This window comes from Rhinolophus sinicus, linkage group LG10 (genome assembly GCF_036562045.2).
Source record: "Rhinolophus sinicus isolate RSC01 linkage group LG10, ASM3656204v1, whole genome shotgun sequence".
In the NCBI taxonomy this organism is placed as follows: domain Eukaryota; kingdom Metazoa; phylum Chordata; class Mammalia; order Chiroptera; family Rhinolophidae; genus Rhinolophus; species Rhinolophus sinicus.
Window position 1 is genome coordinate 68,046,883 of NC_133759.1, and position 26,368 is coordinate 68,073,250.

The following is a 26,368-nucleotide window of genomic DNA, read 5'->3' on the forward strand; positions in this document are numbered from 1 at the left end:
ACTTCCAACTGTCTTGAGGCCTTTTACTCTGCAGCTTCTGGCAGGGTCAGGCTTGGCACAGAGATGTCTTACTCAGTCCTGCCCACCTGGACAGCAGCATTCTACCAGCTACTAGCACCCTGACATCTCAACATCCCCCTCACCATCCTGCAGGGAAATGAGAGGGAGGCCTAGAAAAGTCGAGTGGTGGGGCCCAGGGCACACAGCCTCCTGGCTTCTGGTCTGTGGGATTTTCTGCTTTGCTTCAGGTTCACACACAGTAAGGCTTTCCCTTCGACAACCAAGAATATTTTAAACTTGTCTCCAATTAGGTATAAATGAATTCAATGTACTAGCTGCGTCTGTGTGGCACTTGGGAGCCACATTTACGATGCATGTGCATGTGTGTATGTGTCTGCATGCGTGTGCATGCACAAAGATGCAGGTGTGCATTTGTTTGTTTGTGCAAACTGTTTCTGGAGACAGGGCAGCCCACTGGGAGACAATGGGATCAGCCAAAATGCCCTGTGTGTTTAAACTAAGCGGGTCTAGAGCCAGCCAGCCTGGTGGTGGCCTGCAGGCAGACCAGGTAGGTACACAGAGCGGCTGGAGAACCAGGGCTCCGCCCCTCATCCTTCTTGACTGGGGCCTGTCCTGCTGCCCTTGGGGGTGGTGGCAGGCACCTGGGGCTGCTACACTCCTGGCATCTTTGTTCCTGACCAAACTGCTGCCTGAAGGGCCCTGGGCCCCGGTGAGTACTGAAGACCATGGGAAGGGTGGAGCCGTGCGAAGCAGGGCGCCTGGCCCAGCGCAGTTTCACAAGCGAGGGGCCAGTGCCCACGCCACAGGGCCGGCCGGCTGTGAGGCCACCGGGTTAAAGATGCAGCAGCATGACAAGGTTAGGAAGCGGGAGGCGGCGGGCTCCAACTCCAGGGTCTGCGAGGACTGGCCTTCTCCCCGCGTGATGCACAGCACCGTTTCTGGCACCAGTGGCCACCCTTCCTCTAGACCCCGTAGCCATGGGAGGTTGACAGAAAGAGACCCATCATGACAACGAAGTGACTGGCTCTGCAGGACAGGCTTGTGTACAGCCAAAAGGGAGTGCCGTGGCCCCGGGTCAGCACCTCCCCGCGAGACGCCTCACGGCAGGAGGTGGAAGTGCCAGCAGACACCACTGGGACTTCCAGCGGGAACTGGCTCAGCCAGTGCTGGCAGCCCTCTTGGGGATGAGGAACAGGACCCTTGCCCACAAGGGTGGGAGGGGTCTCCGTGAGGGCCCTGTAGGGCCTCAAAGGCCCTGAGGCCAAAGTGCAGACACTAGGTGGCCCAATTCTGTGAGGACCCAGATGGATGGTGGCCCCTGACGGTGGTCCTGAGAGGGACTGGATCCAGTGGCCCAAGCAGCACAGAAACCAACTTTCAGAACTTGCGAGGACACATATTTCAACTCTTCCTACTATGGGAGTTGCTCCACCAGGTACTGGCCTAGCCTCTGCTTGCGTGGTCCTCGGATGGGAAGCTCACCATCTCCCCAGACAGCCCCCTTCCAGGTAGACAGCTCAGACTGGGAGAAGCTCTCCCTGGGGTGGCAGCCTGCCTTGTGAGCCCCTTAAGGTTGTTCTCTCGGACTGAGCAGGCCCAGATAGATGCCAGTTACCCTCCCCATCTTGGCCATCCCCAAATGGGCCCAGCTGGGACCCTGGAGCCACGGCGCACATAGAGGGGTGAGGCATCTTGCTGACCTTCACCTCCAGGCCAGGAGCACAACTGTTCCTAACAAGGCCCATTGTGCAACAGCGTCCTGTCCCTAGGACCCCAGGAGTGGCTCCAGGCCAGCCCCACCCAGTGTGGAGGTGTTGGGCCCCTGACATTCACTCACTCGCTCCCTCTCCCAGGAGCCAAGCTGGAATCCAGCAGCCTGTACTCGGCCCTTGAAAGGGGCCCCCTCTTCCCTAGAGTTGTCCTACTGTTCCTCTCATCCCTCCAATGAGGACTCACTGGTCATTGCCTGGCAAGCTGCCCAGGCCTGGGTCTAGCCTTTATACACACTCGTTATTCCCCAGGATGGTGAGCAGGACCTGGGTCCCCAACTGCAGGGTTGCCCCTGCAGCCTTGCCGGGGCTGTGAGTTCACCGCCCACCCTCCACTGGCTCACATGCCTGTGCTCCAGTCGGGGACTCTGCAGCCCCTCCACAGCCTTAAGTGTCCCTCCTCCAAGGAGCATGTTCTGATTGTAAGGACTGATGATTGCCCCCCACCAGACCTTGCCCAGGTGCATGGAAGGTTCAGCCAGGCCGAGGCCTCATGGCTGCACCTACCTTCCACCACAGCAATGTGCTCCTGGCAGCGCTGCTCCTGGGCCCGAAGTGCAGAGCTCTGTATGGACAGCTCCACGCCGTCCCGTGTTGAGCCCAGCCGGTTCACCAACTGCAGGACAGACAGCAGAGGCCACTTAGAGCCTGCGGCTCCCCAGCGAGCCTGGCTGGAGCATGGGGGGCCCGCACCAGTTGTGTCCCAGAACCCTAGAGCCTGGCCACAGGGTTCCAGCCCACCCATCACGTCCCCACAGGGAACCAACCCAGCCCTGCCCAGGAGCTCCGGTGATGGTGGGGACATGCTATCCGCATTGTCCTATGTGGTGGCTTTGTGGGCCCTGAGAACTTGAAGTGGAACCAAATCTTTACCTAGAGTTAACTTACCTGATTTAAATTTAAGTCACTATGCATATCCAGTAGTGACCAAATTGGACAGACTGGGTCCAAGCTGATTTGGGTCTATTTACTTCCCTGGGACCTGCCATGGAGGCCAGACCCCATGTGGCCGGCAGCAGCATCATGGTGTATGCAGAGCCGCAGCCGGCACACATCTTCCCCAGGCCACCACGGGCTCCAGCGTGTCCAGTGGAGGACAGACCAGACACCACCCAGCGCCCCTTTATGGAGTCCTGTTTTCTCATCATGGGTGGTGGGGGACCGTGGGCCTGGTGCCCCTCTCATCATGGGTGGTGGGCGACAGTTTTTTGGTGTTCCATCATGGACCCTGGGTGATCTGAACTTGGTGTCCCCTCTCTCATCATGCATCATAGATGGTGGTGATATGGCTGGGTCCTTGACGCAAGCTCCCCACCCCTCCCCAGCAGCCTCCTGCCTCACCTCGCACTCGTAGCAGCCCAGGTCCTCCTTGCTGGCTGCCCGGATCTCCAGCACCTGCAGGCCGCTGCGTGGCTCACTCAGGGTCCGGTACCTGCCGCCAGGTGTCAGCAGGGCCCCGTCCTTGTACCACCTGAAGTCAACTCGAGTGGTCAGGCAGGACCTTCTCAGATCCCCGGTGCACAACACCCTCTCTCACTCACCCCAAAGATCCAGGTGACCTTACAGTGTCCACCCTTTTGGATGCCACTGGCCAAATGTCCAGCCTGGCAATGTCCTCCTTGCTTCAGCGAGGGCTATCAGAACATGCTGGGTCCCCACGATGCCCACTTCTCATCAGAAAGGCCGTGCTTGTGTCCAGCCCACCCTGACCCAGTGGACATGCTGCCCACCCTCGATTTATAGGAAGAAGGGGTGGTGCTGAGGCAGCCCCCCCACCCCTTTGTCTGCTCCGGCCCACCTTATCTGAGGGTGTGGGGTGCCTTCAATGGTGCAGGTGACCTGGGTGTCCTCTCCCTCCACAAAAGGCACCGCCCGGACCTTGTTCACAAACCGTGGGGGGACTGTGGGGGCCGCGAGGGAGAGACACAGAGAGATGGGAAGAGATACAGAGAGTGAGAGACAGAGAGGGAAGGAGAGGGAGATAAAGAGATGGAAAGGTAGAGAGACAGAGGGACACAGACACAGAAAGAGACAGCATCAGGTAGCAGGACCCCGTCCCCTCTGGTGAGTCCCCAGACCTGGGTCAGACATCCACACCACCCGCCAGCATCATCCGCATGCCTGCAACCCCATGGGGGCTGTGGGGGGGGTCCGGGTGCCTTACACCTAGCCTCCCTCCCAGGCTCACCCTGCACCAGTATCTTGCCCAGGGTGCTGGCATTGCCAGCGGCACTGGCTGCAAAGCACATGTACTGGCCAGAGTCGACACCGGTCAGGTTGTCCAGGATGAGAGTGCATGAGCCATCGGGGTCTTCGATGAGGATGTGGTGAGGGTCCACCTCCACTGGCTTCCCATCTGAAGAGAAGGGAGGGCTGTCATGGAGGGGCCCAGTGGGGACAAGAGGCTGTGCCTGCCTGGGGGTCACAGTCACCAGCCCAAGGGACCGGCAAAACTGCCCACCTGTGGTCAGCCAGCCAAGCTGACCCAGAGCCCTGGACACTTATTCAGACCTTCGTGTGCACAGTGTGGCCTCTGGAAGGCAGGCTCTTACCTGGAGGCAAGGACCAGGCTGGGGGCCTGAACCCCACAGAAGACATCCTGTTCAGATAACCAGACCCTAAGCCACCTTGCCAACAACTCTGTGACCCCGGGGACCTCCAAGGCACTGACCTGCTAGCAGACATGCCTGGATACCACCCATCTGTTCAATCACCCTTGTCTGAATGCCTAACACCCCCAACCGTAATGTGGTTCTTTCTGGGGCCAAGGATGAGGAGATGTAAATCTTTGCCTCCGAAGAACTCTTTCCTCCATAAATACGTAAAATTTTATAGATGTACACTTTCCAACAGCTCTGCACGTGCTGGGCAAGGTGGTTTAAATTACAATGGTTCCTAACCAGCATCTTGCTTTTGATTCACCAGGAACCTTAATGACTTTAAAATATACATACAAAAAAGCGCCTCCAGCCACCACTCCCTTTTTCTGCCCCCACTGAAATGAGTTCCAGGAAAGTTATCACTCCCATGGTCTCCGCTGCTTCCTTCTCATTGGCTCCCAAACCCACTCCCCTGGGCTTTCACCTCCCACAAAACAGTTTCCAGTAAGGCTGCCAGTGACATCGTCGATCCTACTGTCAGGAAACGGTTGTCCGTGCCCTCCTGACACTCCTATGGCTGTCCTGACAGTGGTTCCTGGTTCTCGTGTAAGGAGCCATCTGAAGATCAGGGCAGCAGGGCCAAAACCACCTGACCCCTTTCAGCCCACAATGCACCTCTCTCTGGGGGACAGATGAGCAGATGCACCAGCAGCACAATAAAAGCTCAGCGCCTCCTAAAACTCAGGGTTTCTCTCTTGTGGTGCAACACACTGCATACAGCAACTGAGGTAAGAAGCTGTGCTTTCCTGTGACCCGCAATTTTTGTCTCCGACCGACTCGAGTCTTGCGTCTGTCTGGCAAGGAATCATCTCAGACCCTGCATGGCTTCTGATTTGCAGTTTGGCGACAAGAAAGGGACAGTCAGAGGCTGGGGTTCCAGAAGAGAAAGAAGGTGGCCAGTTACCAGGACCTGAGGGAGGTCCATGGAACTTGGTGGTGGATATGCCGAAAGGGTGTGGTCGGCTGGGCAGCAGCAACGCCACCCCCCTTGCTGCCTGTGAACTGAGAAAAACCAAGCAGATGGTTGCAGCCTTATGTACTGAGAAGGGGGTTCAGAGAAGGAGGTTCATAGACAGAGTCTGGGTCGTCGCCTTGGTTGACTCTCTTTGGAGCTGGGATGCTATTGGTTCAGCCTCAGGTCGCTGGCTCCCCAACTGTGTGGACAGAACTGCTGGCTTGTTTTGCAGCTAATCCACTGCCTTGACTCCTGGGCCCCCGCCTGAGAACTCTCTGCTCTGCCTCTGGAGGGATCTGCCCTCAACTAGTGTGTCTCATAACCAGCTTTGGTGCCAGAGCCTCTTGGCACGTGGCAGCTGGCTCCCCTTAAACACACTCCTCTCCCAGCACATGACTCAGGTTTTAGCTGAAACAGTCTTTGGGGTGGAGAGTGGAGATCTGACCGGCTTGCATGTCTGTACGTAAATCGCCTGTTACACACTCACTGACCGACCAGCTGGACTTGTCTGCCTTGCTCTCTGCTCTCTCTGCTCCTTCTGCGTTCAGGGGCCGTTTCACATATACGGCCCTCTTCCGAACAGCAACAAACGCTTCAACCCATGTTGGGCCATTGTCAACCCCGATGGGGAGGGGCAGGAGTGAGCGAGAACTGTGGGCATGAGGATGGGCACTGAGCACGCACACGTACAGGGTTCTCTTGGAGATGACAGTCAAGGAGCCGATATATGCAGTGGGCCCTGGCGCAGGACACCTTCCTGCACAGAAAAAGCCTACAGGAAGCCGTCGGTGGGTGGCATGACAGCTTGTGGCACCCGGGTGGCATCTAGAATGCTGGTGACAGCTGGAGGAGGTGGTCCACAGGGCCGTGTGTGTTCTGCCAGGTGGCCCTGCCTCCTCAGAAACCTTGCTCAGACCTCATGGAGAGAGGCTGGAGATGATGCCACTGCCCAGGCCACTGAAGCCTTGCTAAGCGGTCACCATTGTGCGAGTGAAGCCCCAAGCAGCCGAGGGGGACAGAGCCCCAGAGAGCGCTGTGCTGTGGCTGCCATGTGAGGGGTCTGAGCTGAAACAGCGTCGGCAGCAGTGGTGATGCTACCTGGCTGAGGATTTGAGCAAGCCCCACACCTGACGTCACTGAGCCGGGAAGCGGATCTTGTTCCATCGCTGCCCCCAGCCCCTCCCTCCTCCATCTGGCCTCCACTCCTTTAAGAGAAAAATTATCAGGGGTGGTGTTAGTCTCCCTGTGCCAGAGGGACTGCCTGACTGGTATACCAGGGACCTTGGGCAGGAGGACGCAGACCTTCACAGCTCTGCGGGATTCAGGCACCTGGGTCACAACGGATGGAATCTCCACAGGGCTCCCCGTGAGCAAGGAAGATAATGTCACCTTGGGGCCAAGTGAGGGGACCCTGTGGCTCCTACCTCTTGGCCCTGATGCTTGCTGTGTTTGGAATTCCCTGCCCCACATGTGGGGAGGTGGCCATTGGCGCATGTAACTGGCCAAGCCCAGCAGCCTGTGCCTTCCCGGGTTGGTGTTCAGAACCCCATGGGGAAAATGGGGTTCCAGGCTCTTGGATAACGTGAAGGGAGCTGGGGTGACAGGAGACGCTGTGTCCCAATTCAACGGCCCAGCACAGCCAGAGGATTGTCACTAGCCTGATCCAGTCTCAGTTCCTGTGGCTCCAGCTGCTGTAGACTGGGGTGGCTGTAACGGGTTCACTGTGCATTCAGGCAGTGAGGTCTCTAATACACATCTCCAGTGCCCTCTGCTCCCAGCTGGCTGCCCCAGGGTGGGTGGGGGGGTCAGCACTTGGGCCTTTGTCCCTGACACTCAGCTCCTGCCGTATGATGACATTTTGCCAGCTGGCAAGTCTGACTGCTGCCTGATGCTGCTCTTCCTGGCCAAGGTCGTTAGGTGCTCACTGACCTTGAGCTGTTGTGAATGGCTTGGCTGTTTGATTTGCCACTTAACAAACTATAGATGGGCTGATGGAAACCCTCCCCCGCCTTCCTTGGGGCCGTGAGGCACACTGCATGGGGTGGACCCGTCCTAGTGGGTCAGTGCCTCCCGGAGCTATCTGTGCTATCATGATGCTGCTTTGGGTCTGCCAATGGCCGGCTCTGGCCACACCCCATGGCCAAGTGTGCCACATGGGCCACCTGCAGTTTGACCACTGTGTCAACATGAGCTGACCATGCAGCTGCCACTAGCCTCCTCCACTCACTGGACGCAGCTGTCCCATACGCGTCATCCCTTCCAGGGTCTCCCAGATAATAGCCAGGGTGAAAGAGACCAAGGACTGTCCAGCACAGTTGGGAACATGGGATCCTTCCTTGACTGCCTGGGCAAGGTGCGTCCTTCTTTCCCCTCAGACGCAGCCGGTTGGCCAGCACATGCCCCTGGTGGCAGCTTGGCAGAAAGGGAGGGCCCGAGGGGCACAGAGTCACTTCTGGATGACTTCTATGAATGGGGTCCCTCTGAGCCAGCCCTCCAGGCAAAAGGTCTGGGCAAGGAGGGATGGCGGAAGGATGAGCTGCGCAGCCTCTGTGCGGGGCAAAGCAGCTGGGAAGGGACTGCCATAGACCCCAGAAAGTGAGCCAGTGGGCTTCCCTCCAAATGGAAGACCCCTGCAGCTCTCTCTAGCTGCCACCGGGAACCAGATGTGGCATCCAGCAGCTCTGCCATGTAACTCTGACCATGGGCCACAGGGATGGCCCCTACTGTGTATCCCAGCAACATGCCCCTACATGTCTTCTCCAGCCCCATCCTTTGCGCTTCTGGATAAACAAATGCCCCTGACTGGCTGTGGACAAGCAGGACAGCAAAGACTGGTAGCCCTGGGACGCTTCCTCTAAAACCAGGATTAAACTTGGTTATTCATACTGAACTAGGGACTCAGAGGCCTACCTGTTAGCCCAAGTGTAAGCCCGCTCAGGTGCAGCTTACCTACCAACCTGGCTGAGGTGTACCTCCCAGCCCAGGCGACCCCTGACAAGGTATCCTGATTTACCTGGAGGCCTGAACCACACCAAATGGTTTACGCTAGACTGATTTAACATGGGAGCTTTGGATCACACGACATCAGGTTGACCTCTGGAAGGGTGGTGACTGAGGTCAGCCACGCAGTGGGTCATCCATGACAATGTGAATGACCCCCAACAGAAACCCTGGACACCAAAGCTTGGTGAGAGTCCCTGTTGACCACTCTCTGTGTGCTGTCACACATCAAAGCCAGGAGAACAGGTGCTATCCGCACAACTCCACAGGGTAGTGGGGACACCTTCACCCCACCTGGACCCCACCCCTCACACCTCTTCCTTCTCACTGCAAAAAACTGGAACCCTGAGGGGAGTGGCTCTGCTGAGTTCTGAGTCCTTCCAGTGAATCATGGAACCTGAAGGTGAACATGGGACCCCCCAGCCTTGGTGTTAGAGTGAGGGTGCCTCCTGGGGATCCCAGAACTCTGCAGCTCCCATCACAGTCAGAACAAATCTGAGATCCCACCACAGCCCTTATTCCTTGCTATGCCCGTACTGGTGCCCGGGGCTCCTGGCTGCCCCTTGGAGCCTTCCAACACGTCTGCCAGGCTGCGTTTTCTCTGACTGGTGGTCTTGCTCCCAACTTCACATTACTCATTTGTCTCTCTGCTGTCACTTGTCTCCTCCTCTAGAAGGTCAGCCCCTCGGACAGGGTCAATGCATGCCCTCCCTTGCCCCACCCCCCGCATATGCCTTGGCCAGTCTGTCTTTGGTTCGGGAGAGGGCAGCTGGAGCAAGAGGCCTGTCCCTCATGCCTGGCCTCTGACCAGGACCCACCCAGCTTGTGGAAAGGCCAGCAGCCCTGGACTCAGAGGCCTACCTTTGTACCAGCTAACGATGGGCTTGGGCGTGCCAGTCACACGGCAGGCCAGCTTGACTGTTTCACCCAGTTCGGCCGTGCAGTCGGCCAGCTCTTCCTCGAAATCTGGGGGGCCTGGGGACACACATACACACCCAGGCCCTGAGTGCTTAGCTGTGCCCTCAGTGCACCCCTGGCAGGGACAGAAGCCCAACTGAGGGCATGGTTGTTACGGACACCGCCCTTTGCAATGTTGGAGGCAGGCTGGGTGTTACTGGGGGGTGGTGGGAAGTGTAGAGAGTAGGGTGTGTAGAAAGAGGAGCCTTGCTACCATTCCAGGTGTGGAAGCAGACCCTTTACACCCTGAACCCAGTCTGGGTGTCTGCCCTGTGTTGGGGGCCCCTAAGTGAACCCCAAATTTCCCCCACTGTGGTCAGGACCAGCCCAGCACCCCAACTCAGCCCAACAAGAGGCTGAACTGACAGAGGGGAGAGTGAGCCATCTGTCCCAGGAGACAGCCTTTTCCCTGGTGGCTGCCCAGGCAGGGGTAGGGGCCTGGGTGCCCCCGAGTCAGACGGCTGAGCTAAAAGGTTCAGTTCCTGTTTCTGGCCTTACTGCCAGGACCAGGCACTCACGCCAGATGGGCAGGGCCAGGCGTTGCTGGATGCCACAGATCTCCTTCACCCAGGCGTTCTTGGTGATGACAGTCCGCGCCTGCAGCAGGTACTTGCGCACTGAGTCCTCCCGCTCGTGCCATACCTCAAAGGCACGGTCATCGCCCTCCACCTGCTCATTCAGGTCGATGCTGCTCAGCTGTGGATGGAGGACGAGAGCTGACCGTCTGGGATGCAGCCAGAAGACCAGCCTAGGCCTCCTCCTGCCCACATGACCTGCAGGCCCCCTCTGCCCACCTGGGACCCAGACAGTGCCCACACACCTTCATCATGTTCCGGAACATGTAACTGAAGGTGTCAGTGCGCGAGTCCCGCCTGGGCTTGCAGACCACCAGGTGGTGTCGGAACAGGAAGACGTGGCGGTGGTGGCCCTTCCAGGGCATGCGTGCGCCCGGCGCTCCCTCCCACACGATGAAGTGGCCCTGGGGGAGTGGTGGGCACTCACTCAGCCTGGGAAGCAGCCCCCCACGGCCCCACGGCCCGCCCTGCATGGCATCCCCCAGACCTGGCGGATGGGCTCGCCCAGGGCCTCCAGGGTGCCTGGGTAGTTCTCCATGAGCGACACGTGCAGCTGGTTCTCGGCGCGCTGCGGCAGGGCCGACACCACCGCATAGGCCTGCTCCAGCAGTGCACAGTTCTGCCGGTTTCGTGCCTTGTTGCGGATCAGCTCCTGGGGAGACAGTGAGTCAGGGTGTGCCTGCTGGCCATGGGACCCGTGGGGTGAGGGGCAAGTGGCGGCTGCTGACCTTGAGCAGGGCTTGGTACTGCTGGACCCGCTGCACCGGCTGCTCCAGGAAGTGTTGTAGTGGCGGCGGGGGTGGCTGTGAGGGGTTGGCCGCCGACAGTACCTCCTCTGTGTATTTCTGCGGGAACAGAAGGGTGGGTTTCAGGGAAGGAGAACAAGGCCCTCAGATGGGCCATGTCACCTAGGGTGTCACCCAGAACCCAAGAGCACTCACACAGCCTTTACTCCCTGGGTGGGCCTCACCCCCACCCCAGTGATGGCGGGTTACTGAAGGGTGAGCAGAGCTTCAGGGCCTCTGCCTGCTTTTCTCACTAAGCCAGGGCCCAGGGGCCTGGGCAGGCTATGGGGGTTGGGCAGGGTCAGGGGAGATGACCTTGGAGATGGCAGCCAGTGCTGGCCAGGGGACAGGGGCACCTTATAGAACTCCTGCACGGCCGTGCTGACCACCACCGACTCGGCCTGCACTCGGCCCACCAGGAACTCCAGATACTTCTCGAAGGCCGTCTGGTTCTTGATGAAGCACATGGCCACGTCATCATCTGTGTCACAGCTCTGTAGCTCCTGCAGGAAGCTGCCGTGGAGGGAAGGTCGTGAGGGCCAGCATCAGGACCCTACCCACGCCCCATGATCCAGCCCTCCAGTTTGGGAGGAAACAGGTTCCTGCCAGGGCCTGGTCCCAGTGGCTCCTGGGGAGTGAGAAGGGAGTGTGTTGGGCTGCGGGGTACGCATGTGTGATGTTTGAGGGTGTGCACATGTGTGCAGGCATGCAAAGGAATGCATGTACATGTAGGCATGTGTGCACAAGTACACAGGCACGCACATGTATGTCGGTGTGCATGTGTGCACAGGTACATGTGTGCTCATGTACCCCTGTGCCCACACATGTAAGGGTATGCACAGGTGTGTGTCTGCCCATGTCCATGGCAACAGGTGGGAGCATTGCAGGCACTTCCATGGGTAAGCCAGCTGCACACGCCTGTTTCTGGAGACAAGTGTGTCCTCATACAGGGTGTGGTGCACCAACAGGTAAATCAAGTCAGCACCCCCGAGGCCCAGCCCTAGGGGTACACACACGTGTGTGAGTGGGTGGAGTGTGTGATATGTGTCCGCACACACACACCCGGGGAGCAGCCTCGAGGCCCACCTGCCCACCCACCTGTTGTGGAAGTTGCTGAGGTCCTGCACGTTGCGGAAGATGACAGCCTTCTGGCTGGCCACCGCAGTGGGCACGTGGGGACAGCTGTCCAGGTGCCGCATGTGGTGGCCCTGCAGGAACTGCAGGCTGCTAACGAAGGCCTGCTCGGAGCTCAGCAGCTCTTGGATGACAGAGCTGGGGGCAGAGTGTGAGGGGACAGTTCAGCTGCTGAATGGGCACCTCCACTCATGTGCAGCCTTGGGCCAGGGAGATGGTGGAGGAGGGCACCCCCACAAGGCCATCCCACTCCATGAAGTCGTCAGGCAAAGACCCTAACTCCCCTACAAGCCCCTTACCTCAGCCGTGCCTTGTATTCATCCTCGGACACGGCCTCCCTGGGAAACTCGGGGGCCTCAGTGGGCCCCCACTCAGGTGACAGCTGATGAGGAACAAAGAGGGTTTTAGAGGGTGGGGGTGTTGGCCCAGCCCTGAGGGGGTCTGGCTCCAGTCCTCATGGGGGGACAATCCCAGGATGCACACCCTGGCCGGCCAGCTACCTTGAGCCTTTTGTCCAAGTAGGCAGGCGACACCCAGCCCTGCCGCGAGGGACTGGACTTGGTGGGCTTGGTACGTACAAGCCAGCGAAGTGGGTGGGCTGAGTCCAGCACCTCCACGTACTGGCCCTCCCGTAGTGAGATGGCGTCCTGCTCGGCCCCCAGGGGCAGGTAGTCGGCCGTGACCACGTAGATGTCAAAGATCTGGGGGGAGGGAATCTGGGTCAGACCCAGAAAGACCCCAGCAGGGCCTCCCAGGCCCCCAGCCACAAGACCCCTGGCATTGAGAGGAGAGGAAGAAACCATCCTGACATCCTGTGAAGTTCTAGAATAGTCACAACCAATCTCTGCTGATGGAAACCCTATTGGGGCGTGCCGGTGGGGCCACCCAGAGGGGCAAGGGGAAGCCTGGGTCATGGTGGTGATGTTGGCTGCTCAGGTGTGCACCCTCAGCCTCCTCCATCCTGCCACCCGAGGGCCCCCCGTTTGCCACCCCACCCCCCCAACTCCTGTTCCCCTTTGCAGGCTCCAGTCCCCCCAAGCCCTTTCTTCCCCCCACACGAATACCTCTCCCCGGGAGTCCCCATCCTCTGACTCCGAGGATGAGTCCTGGACACTGGAGGAGGGGCGTGAGCGGCCGTGCCGGGGGGATGCAGATGGGGTCTTGGATTCCTCATCACTGTCACCTCCGGGCACCTGCAACTTGGCTGGGGGCACAGGGATCGTGACACTGGAAAGGGCCAGCTCCTCTCCTGTGCCCCTCCCCATAGGTCTTCAGGGTGCAGGCTGGGAGGGCCCTGACCCTGGGTCACTGTCCCCCCAAGTTACACCCAGGACCTCGCTCTGGGCTGGCTCCTTACCCTGCGTGATCTTGGCCGACACCATCTCCGTGATCTGTGTGGTCAGCTTCTGCAGGAACTCCTCCGTGCCCACCTCAGCCAGGGACAGGTGGCCACGGGCCTCAGCTGCCAGGGGCTCTCCTGGGGGCCAGACCCTAACTCAGCCAGCGAGCATTACAGACGAGCCTGAGCTCGGGGTTCAGGAGAGATGGGGACACACACGCTCAGGGCTATGCTGCTGGAAGCAGAGACGGCTGACCAGGATGAGGAGCCTTAATGGCTCGTGGGTATCTGAGCCAAGGTGTGACCGAGGCACCACAAATGAAGGGAAGCAGGTCCTGGGCAGAGGGACAGTGGGTAGTCAGGGGACAGCAAGTGGCCAGTGTGGCTGCAGGGTGCTGGGCCTGGACAGCTGAAGGCTGACTGGGTAGAGGCCAGGGTAGAGGAGGAGCTTACAGTTGTTGGGGCCCAACAGGGTTTGTGCCTCTTCCATTCACATTGGCCATTTGGCAGCTGGTCTGCGAAGGGGCTTGGGGATGGCACAGGGAGCTCAACCAGGCAGTGGGAGGTGAGGGAGGGATCTGGACACTTAAGGCAGGGGGCAGGACCCAATTTATCTCCCAAGGGTGCGGAGTAGAGCCCCAGCAGCTGGGATTAAGGGTGAATGAGGGCTGACTATGGGGGCTCAGGGGGAGGGAATATGCAGGAAAAAAGAGTAGGTATAGGTTAGATGAGAAGTGATCTGAAGGTGGGCGATGGGCATATGGGATGCTCGGTTGTCTCCTCTCTACTTCTGTGCAGACTCAATATATTCAATAACAATAGTTAAAAGTATGCCAAGGTGCCAGGATGCCCCATGCAGGTGGCCAGGAAGGGGCTGGACATGTGGGGGCCCTCACCCCAGCCCTGACTTGGCAGCTGCCTGCCCCTCTCCAGGGCTCCACACAGCCTGCTGGACATGAGTGCTGAGCCAAGGGCTATCTGGCCTTGAAACGAACCAGGGCTCAGAATCGGGCCCACGAGGGGATGTGTGGGAGCCCTGGCCCACAGCTGGGTGAGGGGGCATTCTGGGTCATCTGGGGCTTGGCCGTCCCTCATTAGGGCTCAGCTGCCCTTGCCGGAGCACACGTGCATCTGCCCAGCCCATACCTTTCCTTTGCCCGGCAAGGTTGGCAAAATCTGCAGGTTCTGGCATCTGTGCAGAGATGGCTTGGGTCCTAAAGGGGGCAGGGGTTTCCTGAAGGTCTAGAATGGACCCACCACCCATACCCTTGGGCAGGAAGAGCATGAGGAAACTTCTGACAGAAAGAGGGTATGGGAACAGCGGGCCGGGTGCCAGTCAGGCCCCAGGGAGCCCTCTCTTTTATAATGGGGAAACTGAGGCAGAGAGACAAGGGCTAGCCCAAGCCACACAGCCTTCAAGGGGCAGAGCCAGCTGTGGTCCAGGACAGGCCTCCAGCAGTAGCATTGTCCTCCCAAGGGCCAGGGCCCCTATGACACCCCCTAACCCCACTACCAGCTCTGGCACAGCCCCTCACTCACCCCTGCAGGAAGGTGGAGATGAGGGCCTCCTTCACCCCAGTCGGTTCCCCTGCTGCCACCTCCCTGGGCACTGTGAAGAGAACGGGTAACCACCAGGATGACACCCAGCCTGCTGAGCTGATTCTGGTGGGGACCCTGCCTGGCATGATGTCTGGGACACCCCTACCAGGGGCCCTGGGCCTGTCCATCCAGAGCCCCGAGGAAGGGATGTGCAGGGCATCCCAACTCAGCCCACAGCCAGCCCACCAGTGGTGTGGGCAGGAATAGGTCTGCACTTGATGCACCAGCCCAGCCCACGGAGGGGCTGAGCAGGGCCCAGGAAGAGACCGCTCATGGAGTCAGGGGGCTGCTAAAGGGTTTCAGCCTGCTTAACAGAGCCCACAGGGTGGCGGGGAGCTGGCCCCTGGGGCCCGTGCTTGGGTAGAGCAGATGGGAGAGGTCTGGGGAGGATCCCAGGGAGGGGGCCCATGTCCCCAGAAGGAGGCCCAGCCTCCTCCCATCCCCGCCAGGCCACTCATGCTCACTCACGGCCAGAAACATGCAGGCTGGCAGAACAGAGGGCCTGGCCAGCAGCGCTGGAAGCGATGCAAGTGTAGGTGCCCTGGTGCTGTGGGCCCACATCCAGCAGGACCAAGCTGTGCTGCTGGGCAGAGCTGGCTATCGTGTAGCCCGGTGTGTCCTGGCTGATCCACAGCACCCGCTCTGCTTCCGCGCGCAGCCAGTGCACAGCCGGGGTGGGGAGGCCTGGGGCGAGAGTGATGGTGGGCAGTCAGCCCCACACTGACAAGGGGGCTCTGGGAGGGGGGTGCCTCTTATCCTCCCTGGGGGTCCTGAATGGGCATAGGCTGCTCTAAGCCCCCCTGGGGTGTAGGGGTCCTGAGTGGGGGAGGGGCTGCTCTGAGCTGGGGGGGGTCCTGAATGGGGGAGGGCTGCAGAGCTTCCCTGGGGTGTAGAGGTCCTCGGTGGGGGAGGGGCTGCTCTGAGCCTCCCTGGGGGTCCTCAGTGTGGAGCAGGATGCTTTACCTTCGACCTTCACAGAGAAAGTGATGCTGGAACCCTTCTTCACCTTCTTGGAGGTGAACTTCTCTAGAAATCGGGGTGGCACGAGCTGCTGCACATCTGGGGACACACAGGTGGTTGCTGGTGATTCATGGAGAGCCACAGCCCTGTGTGGTGAGTAGGCTCTGCCCCTCCTCCCAGGTTCCCTCCCCAACCTGGCTGGGTGGCCTCCCTGCAGCATGTGTCCTGCATTCCACCCTCTCTCCACTGGGTGGGCGTATCCACACCACCCTGCTGGGCCTCCTGCTCTCCCCTTGCCCTTCTGGGCTTGGCTCACCTGCTGCTGGGCTTGGCTCACCTGCTGCTGTCTTCTCTTCCGGGTCATTGGGGTCTGAAAGGCAGGGAAGTCAGATCTGCAGGAAGAAGGTGCCTCCCGCCTGGGCCTGGGAACCTGCTCCCAGGGTAGGAGTCCCAAGGGTGGCCCGCTCACTCCTACACCCAGGACCTTCCGGAACCCGAGCAGGCATCTGCCCACCCACTACACTTCTACACATGGGGCAATGACCGCAGGCCCAGCCCAAGCCTGCCGACATCAGCCCCAGCACTCACCTCGAACCAGCAGCCGAGCAGATGAGTAGGCGGCACCCACAGCATTGCTGATGTAAGCCGAGTACTGGCCAGCATCTTCGCTGGTGACCGAGAGGACCTCCAGGGTGTGCAGAGTCTTCTTGTCCACTAAACGAATGTGCGCAGAAGTGGCCAGGGGCTGCCCATCTTTGAACCAGTAGAGGTGGGGTGCTGGGTAGCCTGGAGCCACAGGGGGAGTGGTCAGCACAGAGCCACTGCCCACTGGGCAGCATGCCTTCCATGTGGCCCAGGGAGGGGATTCCTGGAGATACCTTGGCCATGGTGACCACCCGACCTCTGCTGGCAGGAGGCAGTGCCTGGCCCTCCGGCCCTCCCCCCTCACCTTTCACCTTGAGCTGGAACTTAGCCAGGCGTGTGCCAGGGGCCACCTGGAGGTCTTTCAGCTCCTCTACCACCTGGGGCAGCTGCCCCTCCTCTGACGTAGACTCTGCGCCCTCCTGCTCGCGGCTGGCAGGGAACAGAGAGGGGCAGTGTGATGTGGCTGGGTGAGGGGTACAGGGCAGGGGTGGGGCAGGCCTAGATGGCTTCTGAGGTCTCCTGTTAACGTGCTGGACAGAAACTGTGTGGCCTGGGTAAAGCCTCCAGGACAGAGATTCTGTCAGTTCAAGCTGGCACAGCCATCCCCCACTCCAGGCCCAGGATTGCCAGCCTGCTGGGCACTGCCCACCCTTGCATGGCCCCCACCTGGACAAGTAGCCTTGGGCGCTGAAGTAGGATGAGGTCTCTGTGGCATCTGCAGCAGTGTCGTAGTCGGTGCTGGTCACTGGGGATGGAGGGTGCAGCTGGAGCCAGGCCCGAGGCCCCTCTGCCCGGGCACAGCCCCACCCCAGAGGCCACCAGTTGTTCCTGGGAGCCACTTATCCTCCTGGCTCAGAAGTCATGGGGACACAGCTACCCTAGGGCCCCTCCCTTCCCCCAGGCTGTTACTAACTACAAGACCCAACAAACTGTAAATACTGTGGGCTTCATAAATGGCAGGCAGGGACAGCAGCAGCATCTTCCAGTTCCATCCCTCTAGGGAATGGGAATGATGTATCTGGGCCTCAAAACCCATATCTGGGGATTTCCACGTGTAGCCACAATGGAGTAACCAGGACTGGATTGCCTTCTGCTATGGACTGGATGTTTGTGCATCCCCCAAATTCATATGTTGAAACCTAACCCTAAAGTGATGGTATTTGGAGGTGGAACCATTGGGAGGTGATTAGGTCATGAAGATGGGGGTCTTCATGAATGGAGTTAATGCCCTTATGAAAGGGACCCCACAGAGCTACTCCCACCATGTGAAGTCATAGCGAGAAGGCGGCCATCTACCACTCCAAAGGACCCAACTGTGCTAGCATCCTGACCTCAGACTTCCAACCTCCAAAACTAAGAAATACATTTCTGTTGTCCATAAGCCAACAAGTCTATGGTACTTTGTTGTAGCAGCCCGAACTAAGACACCCTCCCACTGGAGACAACCAAAACAAACAAAATACGTGAAACAATGGTTGTGATGTTGTGATTTATAGTAAGAAATATGTATTTGGTCCTTGTACTGTTCCTGGCACAGAGCTCCTAAAACCCTTGGAATTTTCTGTGCTGAGGATAACTGTGTCTTGATATTCATAATATGAACCCTTGTCAACCACCCCTGAGTTTATGTGAATGAAGTGATTTTGGAAAACCCCTAAGGATGGGGGCTGGTTGCCAAGGGAACCAACCATGTGATTAGAGGGTTAGAATTTTCAGTCCCTCTGAGGAAAGGAGAGGGGCTGGAGACTGAATCAATCACCAATGGCCAGTGATTTAATCAATGGTGCCTGTGTAATGAAGCTTCCATAAAAATCCAAAAGGATGGGGGTTCAGAGAGCTTCTGGGTTGGTGAACACATGGAGATGCTGGGAGAGTGGTGGGCTGAGAGAAGACATGGAAGCCCCTCGCCCCTTCTCCATACCTCACCCTGTGTATCTCTTCCATCTGGCTGCTCCTGGATTATATTGTTTATAATAAACTGGCAATCTAGTAAGTAACATGTTTCTCTGAGTTCTGTGAGCTGCTCTAGCAAACTAATGGAGTAACCAGGACTGGATTGCCTTCTGCTATGGACTGTATGTTTGTGCATCCCCCAAATTCATATGTTGAAACCTAACCCTAAGGTGATGGTATTTGGAGGTGGAACCTTTGGGAGGTGATTAGGTCATGAAGATGGGGGTCTTCATGACCTAATCACCCCCCAAAGAAGGGGTTGAGGGAACCTCTTATTTATAGCCAGTCAGTCAGAAGCACAGGTGACACCTGGGATCACCATTATCCTCTGAAGGGGAGGCGGGCAGTCTGCTAGGACCCTCAACCTGTGGGGACTGATGCTGTCTCCACATAGGCAGTGTCAGAACTGAGTTAAATTTTAAGACACAAAGCTGGTGTCACAGAGTTGCTTGTTGTGGGGAAAACCCACACACATTGGAATTGGGTACAGAATCATCAGAATGGTTTTCAAGTCACTAAGCATTAAGCAAGTGTGGACGCTGAGAGAAAACATTAAGGACTAAGGACTCCTGGTGGCTAACTGGGCTCAAACTTAAAAGCAGAGCCTAGCAGCCACTTCTAACGGGAGTTCTCTCGTGCAAACCACGCTTCAGTTAGAGGCCTGCACTGAAGTATCTACAATTGAGCTATTTGCACTGAAAAAGGTTCCCTTCTTCACCACACTCCAAATTGGGGATTCTTGCTGGTGTTGAATTGACACCAGTGACCAGTGGTTGACACAAGTAAGGACACATGGGGTTCACAATGTTCCTGCCATCTGAGCCAATCCTCATAAATGAGTTCCTGGAATAGTAGGACCAATAGGACTGAGGCTTTCCCTGTCCAATCAGAGCTATGCAGCTATATTCCCCATCAGCATCTTCACTGACCAATCAGAGAGGCTCCATTCTGACCAATCAGGACAGTGCTTTTTTGACCAATCAAACTATGAGGGTTTGGAGTCCTCATTTGCATGAGGATGGACCAATGAGGGAACCAGAGGTGAGAACTTCTGTGTATATAAGTCAGCTTCCCTTAGGCCCAAAGCACACACTTTCCCTTTCCACCAAAAACTGAAGACTACACTGCCTAGCTGGAGTGAAAACACCAAAGATGTCTCACGGGGCCAGAGACAGGCAGGAAAAGAAGAGGCAGAGAAGACCACATCACACCACATGGGTGAGGAGCAGAGCTATGTAGCATGCTGCTACATAATTGAGCTGTAACGCTATTGAGCTGCTCCATAGCTGTGATGTTCCACAGCCATGCTGTATGACAACTGAGCTGCTTGCACTGAATAAAGTTTCCTTTTTCATCACAGTCCAAACTGGGGATTCCTGTTGGTATTGAATTGACACCAAGGACCATTGTTTAACACAGGTAAGAACAGTAATGCTTACAGAGGAAACAGGTGAGCCCTGTGATTGCTTCAGTTTCTAGGTCCAGGAGAGGAAACTGAGGCAGATCCAGGTAGATCCTGAGTTGAGGAGACAGAGGCAGCTAGAGTCCACAGGACCGGTAACCAGAGAAGAGGTAGCTATACAGAGTCCCTCCCTTGAGGATATAGCAGAGCATACACTCACACGTGCATGTGCTGAAAGAACCATCTGAGAGGACTAGAGGAAACAGTGCCAGAGGAGCACACGAGCTGGGGTACCACCCGCTTCCACAGCCAGACTGGAAACACGATCTGGCTGTGGAATTGGGCAGAGTACTCAGGAACGCTCTCACCCCAGTAGAGGGAGAGGATCAGCTCTGCATGAGCGCTGCTTTGCCCTCACCTAACAAATCACATGGCAGACCCCAAAGGACTGACTGCTTCCGAGAAAGTCACTGTTTCCAGAACATAGCTCAAGAAGACTTGTAGGAATACACAGCATCCAGCTCCCAGCAGGGCAGTGAGGACTCACAATGTCAGGCACCCAGTCACAGATCACCAGACATGTGAGGAAGCAGGAAAACAGGAGCCACAACGTGGAGAATAAGCAATCACAACTGACACGATGTTAGAACTGGCAGCAAAGGATATTAATGCAGGTATCACAATTGTAGTCTGTGTTTGAAAAGTTAAGCAGAGACGACATATGTTAGATTAGATATTAAGAAAGATTAGATGTTAGATTAGATTAGATATTAAGAAAGATTAGATTAGATATTAAGAAAAAAACAGTGAACGTAAATGCATAGCAATAGAAAAATCCAAAATGAAATGAACAGTAAAAAAATTTTAAAACTTAGAGTATCAGTGAGCTGCACTATGACTTCAAGTGGCCTGATATACGTGAAACTGAAGTCCCCAAATGAGGGGGAAAGGAAAACTATTTGAAGAAATAATGGCAAAACATTTTCCAAACTTACTGAAAACTATAAACCCCAAATTCCGAGAAGCTCAATTAACTGCAAACATAAGGATACGTAAAGTGCACCAAATAATATAATCAAGTTACTCAAAACCAGTGATAAAAAGAAAATCTTAAAAAGTATCCAGAGACTGTATTTGCAGAAATTGACAAGCTGATCCTAAAATTCATAAGAAAATGCAAGAGACCCAGAATGTTTAAAACAGTCTTGAAAAATAACAAAGTTGGAGAACTAACACTTCTAGATTTCAAAACTTACTACAAAGCTACAGTAATCAAGAAAGTGTGGTAATGTCACGACAGACATTTAGATCAATGGAATGGAATTGAGAGTCAGAAATAAACCCATACATTTAATGGAAACTAGTTTTGGACAAGAGTTCCAAGACACTTTTATGGGGAAAGTGTCTTGGACACTTTCAACATGGTGCTGGGACAACTCAATTTCCACATGAAAAGAATGAATTTGAGCCCTTACAACGCATACAAAATGAACTCAAAATGGACCAAAGACCTGAATGTAAGAGTTAAAACTATAAAACTTTTAGATGAAAGCATAGGTATAAATCTTTATGACCTTGGATTAAGCAGTGTGTTCTTAGACATGAAAACCAAAGCACAAGCAACCAAAGAAAAAGTAGATAAACTGGACTTCACCAAAATTAAAAACTCTTGTACATCATAGGACACCATCAAGAAAGTGAAAAGACAACCCACAGAACAGGAGAAAATATTTAAAAATCACATATATGATAAAGGTCTAGTACTCAGAAAAATGAAGAGAATTTTTACAACTCAAAAGTAAAAGGCAAATAACCCAATATAAAAATGGGCAAAGGATTTGAATAGATGTTTCGTCAAAGAAAACATGCAAGCACATGAAAAGATACCCAGAGTCATTCATTACCACTAGGAAAATGCAGTTAAAACCTCACACCCACTAGGGTGGTTATTAAGAAAATTAACAAAACAAGTGCTGGCAAGGATGTGGGGAAACTGGAACCCTCATGCATTGCCGGTAGGAATGCAAAATGGTACAGCTGCTGTGGAAAACAATTTGGAGACTGCTCTAAAAGTTAAAGACAAAATTGCCATATTACCCGGTAATTCCACTCCTAGGTATGTAACCAAGAGAACTGAAAATATACATCTACAAAAAAACTTGTACATGACTGTTCATACCAGCATTATTCATAATAGCCTGAGCAACCAATGGATAAACATCATCCAATGAATGGATAAGAAACCATATAGAATGGAATATTTTTCAGCTATAAAAAGGAATGAAGTACTGACGTATGTTACCACATGGATGTACCTTGGAAACATGCTCAGTGACAGAAGCCAGACACAAAAGGCCACATATTGTGTGATTCCATATATATGAAATGTCCAGAATAGGCAAATCCACAGAGACAGAAAGTGGATTAGTGGTTTCCAGTGGCTGGGAGGCGGATGGAGAGTGACGACTAATGGGTATGGGGTTTCCCTTTGGGATGATGAAAATGTTCTAGAATTAGATGGTAGTGATGGTTGCACAATCTTGTGAATACAATAAAAACCACTGAATTGTACACTTTTAAATGGTAAATTTTATGGTGTGCAAACATCTAAAAAATTTAAAATCCCAATAGAAAAGACAAATTATGTGCAGAGAAACAAAGACAAGAATGACACCATATTTCTCATTGGAAACCACGCAACTTAGTAGATAGTGGACCTATGTCTTTAAAGTATGGGAAGAAAATGCTGTCCTAACAAAAATATCTTTCCAAAATGAAACCAAAATAAAGACACTTTTTTTCAGACATACAAAAGCTGGAAAAATTCCAGCTTACCCAGACTACAAAACATGTTCTAAAACATCCTTCGGGTTGAAAGTGACACCAGATGGAAATCTAGATCCATACAACAGAGTGAAAAGCACGGAGATAGAGGTACATGGAGAAATATGTAAGATCTTGTCTTATTTAAGATAACTGACTTGTTATTGTGTTTTAAATAGTTTTTTTCCTTTTTATTTTGAGAGAACTGTAGATTCACATGCTGTTTTAAGAAACAATGCAAAGATCCCATATACCCTTCACTTAGTTTCTGGCAATGTTAACTTTCAACTATAAAAGGTGACATTGATCCGTCTGTTGACCTTGTTCAGACGTCACAAATTTCACATGAACTCCATTGAGTGTTCATGCAATAAAATGTAATTTTATTACTGTTGCACATGACCACAATGTGTTCTTTTTCCTTGCTGAGTAGTATTCCACAGAACACAGGCTAATAGGAATAAAACTATTCTGAGCATTTACGTACAGCTTTTGTTATGAATTGAGCTTTCATTTCTCAGATAAACGCCCAATAAAACAATTGCTGGGTCACATGGTAGGTACATGATTAGTTCTGTAAAAACTGCCACACCGTGGTTCCAGAGTGGCTGCACAGTTCTGCACTCCCATTAGCAGTGCACAGGGATCCCACTTCTCTGCACCCTCACCTGCATATGGTATCATCACCGTTTTTCAGGTTAGCCATCTGATAACGCACACGGATGTCTCGCTGGGGTATGAATGTGCGTTTCCTGTCGGCTAATATGTAGAACATCTTCCGTGTACTTATTTGCCATGTGTGTATCCTTTCCAATGAAATGTCTGGACACGCTCCTATTCTAATTAGATTTTAAAACAACTTTTGCTTTCAATATTGAGCATGCCTTCTATATTTTAGATAAAGTCCTTTATAAGATATATAGTTTGCAGATATTTTCTCACAGTCTGTGGCATTTCACCCTCCACACCAGGTCTTTCTCAGAGCAAAAGGTTTTAACTCTCATGAGGTCCATTTTACAAAGTTTTCCTTTTATGGGTCAAATATAAAAAGGCCTTTCCTAGCTTTAGGTTTTATTTTTCTAAAGTCTTACAGTTTTATATTTTACAAATATATAATCCATTTTGAGTTCATTTTCATATAAGGTCGAGGTTCTTTTTTTTTTTTTTTTTGCTTATAAATGTCCAAATTACTCTGTTGAAGTTCTATCCTTCCTCCACTTAATTGCTTTTGTATTTTTGTCAAAAATCAGTTGGACATATTTGTAGGGATGATGGCATGTTCTTTGCTGCAATCGTCCTCTATCCTGAGCTGTCTAAGGGTCCGCCAGGCGTCACTTTGTTAGAATGAAAGGGGCTCCTACCTCTCTTGTCACTTAGGAATTCCAAGGAATTTAGGAGCTGTGAGCCAGGAACATATGAGACCTGACAGGTATTTCTTATTGCCCACAGTGCCATTAACCACCTCTATGCCCGGGGGCCACATCCAAACGTTCCTGGGCCCCTCCCATCCCTGAGGCTTCTCAAAGAGTGAAGGCCCCACCTCAGGGGGTTCCCAGAGAGCTCTCCATGGGCCACAAGGCATTGAGACCCCAAATCTGGACCATCCTCCAACCCAGCACTGCCCCTCCCAGCCAGGAGTCCCCGCACCACCCACCCTTGGCCAGCAAACCTGGCCAGCCATACTCACAGTCCACACGAAGCTCAGCCTTGGTGGAGGATACACCCACACTGTTCTCAGCCAGGCAGCGGTAGACACCCATGTCTGCCGGCACCACGGCTGTGATGATGAGCTGGTGGCCGCCCTGCTGGTCGTCACTGATCATGTAGTGGTCATCCTCCTCCAGCAGCCTCCCATCCTTGAACCAGCGCACACTGGGTACAGGCTGGCCTATCACCACACAGTCGAAGCTCACAGGGTACCCGTCCTGCACCTCCTGATTCTGCAGCACAGTCAGGAACACTGGGGCTGGGAGGGACGGGCAGGGTGTGCGAGTTAGCCCCAGCCCCCCACTCCCAATTGTGAGGGCTGCAGCGGGTTCCCCATGTGTGACCTGCAGGCCTCCGTTCATGTGAGAGTGCTCACAGACCTGGTGGCTAAACAGAACTCCGTCTCTGCCTGCTCAGCTCCCACTCCTCCCCATTCTCTAGGTCAGTCCTTCCTTTGTCAGCTTGGTTTCCTAGACATCCTGAGGCCAGAGGGACAGCAGAGGGAAGCGGGGAGGAGGAGAGGTGGAGGGAGGGTGAAAGCTGTGTGGCTGGGAGTCCAGGTTTGGCAGCATGAGGGGCTCAGAACTGGAGAGGGGAGATTTCAAGACATGACAATGTGGGTTAACAACACACTTTCTGTCATTTCTAGGGACATGCAAATAAACAAAGAGATGGCTTTTTAATTTTAGTTGCTGGAGTGGGAAATGGGGTGCAGACTGGGTCACATGGAACCCTGCATTTTATGCAGATTTCACGTCAAACTCTCATGGAGTAAAAGCCCCCAAACCAGAATTCCCATAGTGGGCTCACAGATGAGGACTCTGAGAGGCTAGCTAGTAACAGGCAGAGACAGGGTGAAATGAGCTTTGTCTACCCCAAAGTCAGGGCTCTTCCCAGTTCATTGGGTAGCACCTGCCAAAGACCAGAAACTGGAGCCCAGTCAACTCCTTGACCTTTCAGCTGACCCTGGTTACCCACCAACATTGACCCTCCTCTCTTTCACCCCACCCCATGCATCTTGCAGACTCACCAGTCTCTGTGGTCAGCAAGCTTGGCAGTGGCTCTGGAGGCGCTGCAGGGACCAGGGACACCTTGGCGATGCGCATCTCCACGCCCCGGGGCCCCTGCTCTGATAGGCTGATGTCCACCCCGATGCCCAGTGTGCCAAACATCTCCCGGAAGCGGGTGGCTGCCTGGTGGGCCTCAGCCAGTGCCTCGAAGCGGATGCAGATCAAGTGCTCGTCCTCGCGGTACGTCTGCCAGTCCCCAGGCTCCTCGGTCTCCAGTGAGCCCTCATCTGCACTCAGGAAGATCTCCTCGTCTGAAACCTCCGCTGGGCCCTTGGTGCGGAAGAGACGGTGCAGCCTCCGGGCTGCCCGGCGGAAGGCGTCGTCCAGTTCACTGCTGGAGGAGCTCTCGGCCTCACTCTCTGTCCCGCTGACCACCACCACATGGGCGCTGTGGGCCACGTGGCCAAACTTGCTGCTCACCTGACAGGTGTAGTGACCGGCATCGGCACGGCCCAGGCCGGTGACCAGCAGAGAGCAGGTGCCATCCCCAAGCTGGTCAATGTGGTAGTGACGGCCGTCAGTCAGCTCCACACCATCCTTCAGCCAACGAGCTTGCACATCTGCCTTGCTGGCTACCACACACTCCAGACATAGGACGTCCCCAACTTGTGCCTCAGTGTCCCCAAATGTGTGGCGAAACACAGGCCCCTCCTGCTGCTTCATCTCCTTCCGCACCTTGTAGCCCTTGAAAACAGCCTGGATCTTCATGGCTGCCTTGTCCAGGGATGGGTCACCCAGGTCCTCAGCACTCAGGCCTCCCAGAAGTGGGCACACTGCGGTTGGCAGCTCCTGCTGCTTCTGTGGCTTCCCAGAGGGGGCTGCTGGGGCCCCAACCTGTGTGCATGGGTAAGGTAGGGAAACTGAGGCCCAAGTCAGGGAAAAGATGGACAGGGGCATCCCAGGCAAGATAGAGCTAGAGCCTGGTCTGTGCCCCGGCTCCACGCCTCTCTCCAGCACAGCACTCTGTCTCCATCTGCTGGCAACTGCACTTCCTTCACTGAGGCTGGGTGCCTG

General features: G+C 54.9%; 1 protein-coding gene across 1 annotated transcript in view; it reads right to left on the reverse strand.

Moving 5' to 3' along the window:
- OBSCN (obscurin, cytoskeletal calmodulin and titin-interacting RhoGEF) overlaps positions 1 to 26,368 on the reverse strand; it is a 137,828-nt gene that overhangs the window by 19,546 nt on the left and 91,914 nt on the right. Inside the window, 25 exon segments of the mRNA XM_074314098.1 lie at positions 2,298 to 2,406; positions 3,132 to 3,261; positions 3,589 to 3,691; positions 3,979 to 4,146; positions 9,267 to 9,380; positions 9,881 to 10,058; positions 10,183 to 10,341; positions 10,425 to 10,589; positions 10,666 to 10,782; positions 11,079 to 11,235; positions 11,821 to 11,994; positions 12,156 to 12,238; positions 12,357 to 12,557; positions 12,921 to 13,060; positions 13,214 to 13,333; positions 14,342 to 14,409; positions 14,735 to 14,804; positions 15,263 to 15,478; positions 15,758 to 15,853; positions 16,092 to 16,124; positions 16,343 to 16,540; positions 16,704 to 16,828; positions 17,066 to 17,144; positions 24,265 to 24,543; positions 25,315 to 26,188. Of these exon segments, the coding sequence (XP_074170199.1) occupies positions 2,298 to 2,406; positions 3,132 to 3,261; positions 3,589 to 3,691; positions 3,979 to 4,146; positions 9,267 to 9,380; positions 9,881 to 10,058; positions 10,183 to 10,341; positions 10,425 to 10,589; positions 10,666 to 10,782; positions 11,079 to 11,235; positions 11,821 to 11,994; positions 12,156 to 12,238; positions 12,357 to 12,557; positions 12,921 to 13,060; positions 13,214 to 13,333; positions 14,342 to 14,409; positions 14,735 to 14,804; positions 15,263 to 15,478; positions 15,758 to 15,853; positions 16,092 to 16,124; positions 16,343 to 16,540; positions 16,704 to 16,828; positions 17,066 to 17,144; positions 24,265 to 24,543; positions 25,315 to 26,188 (4,156 nt within the window).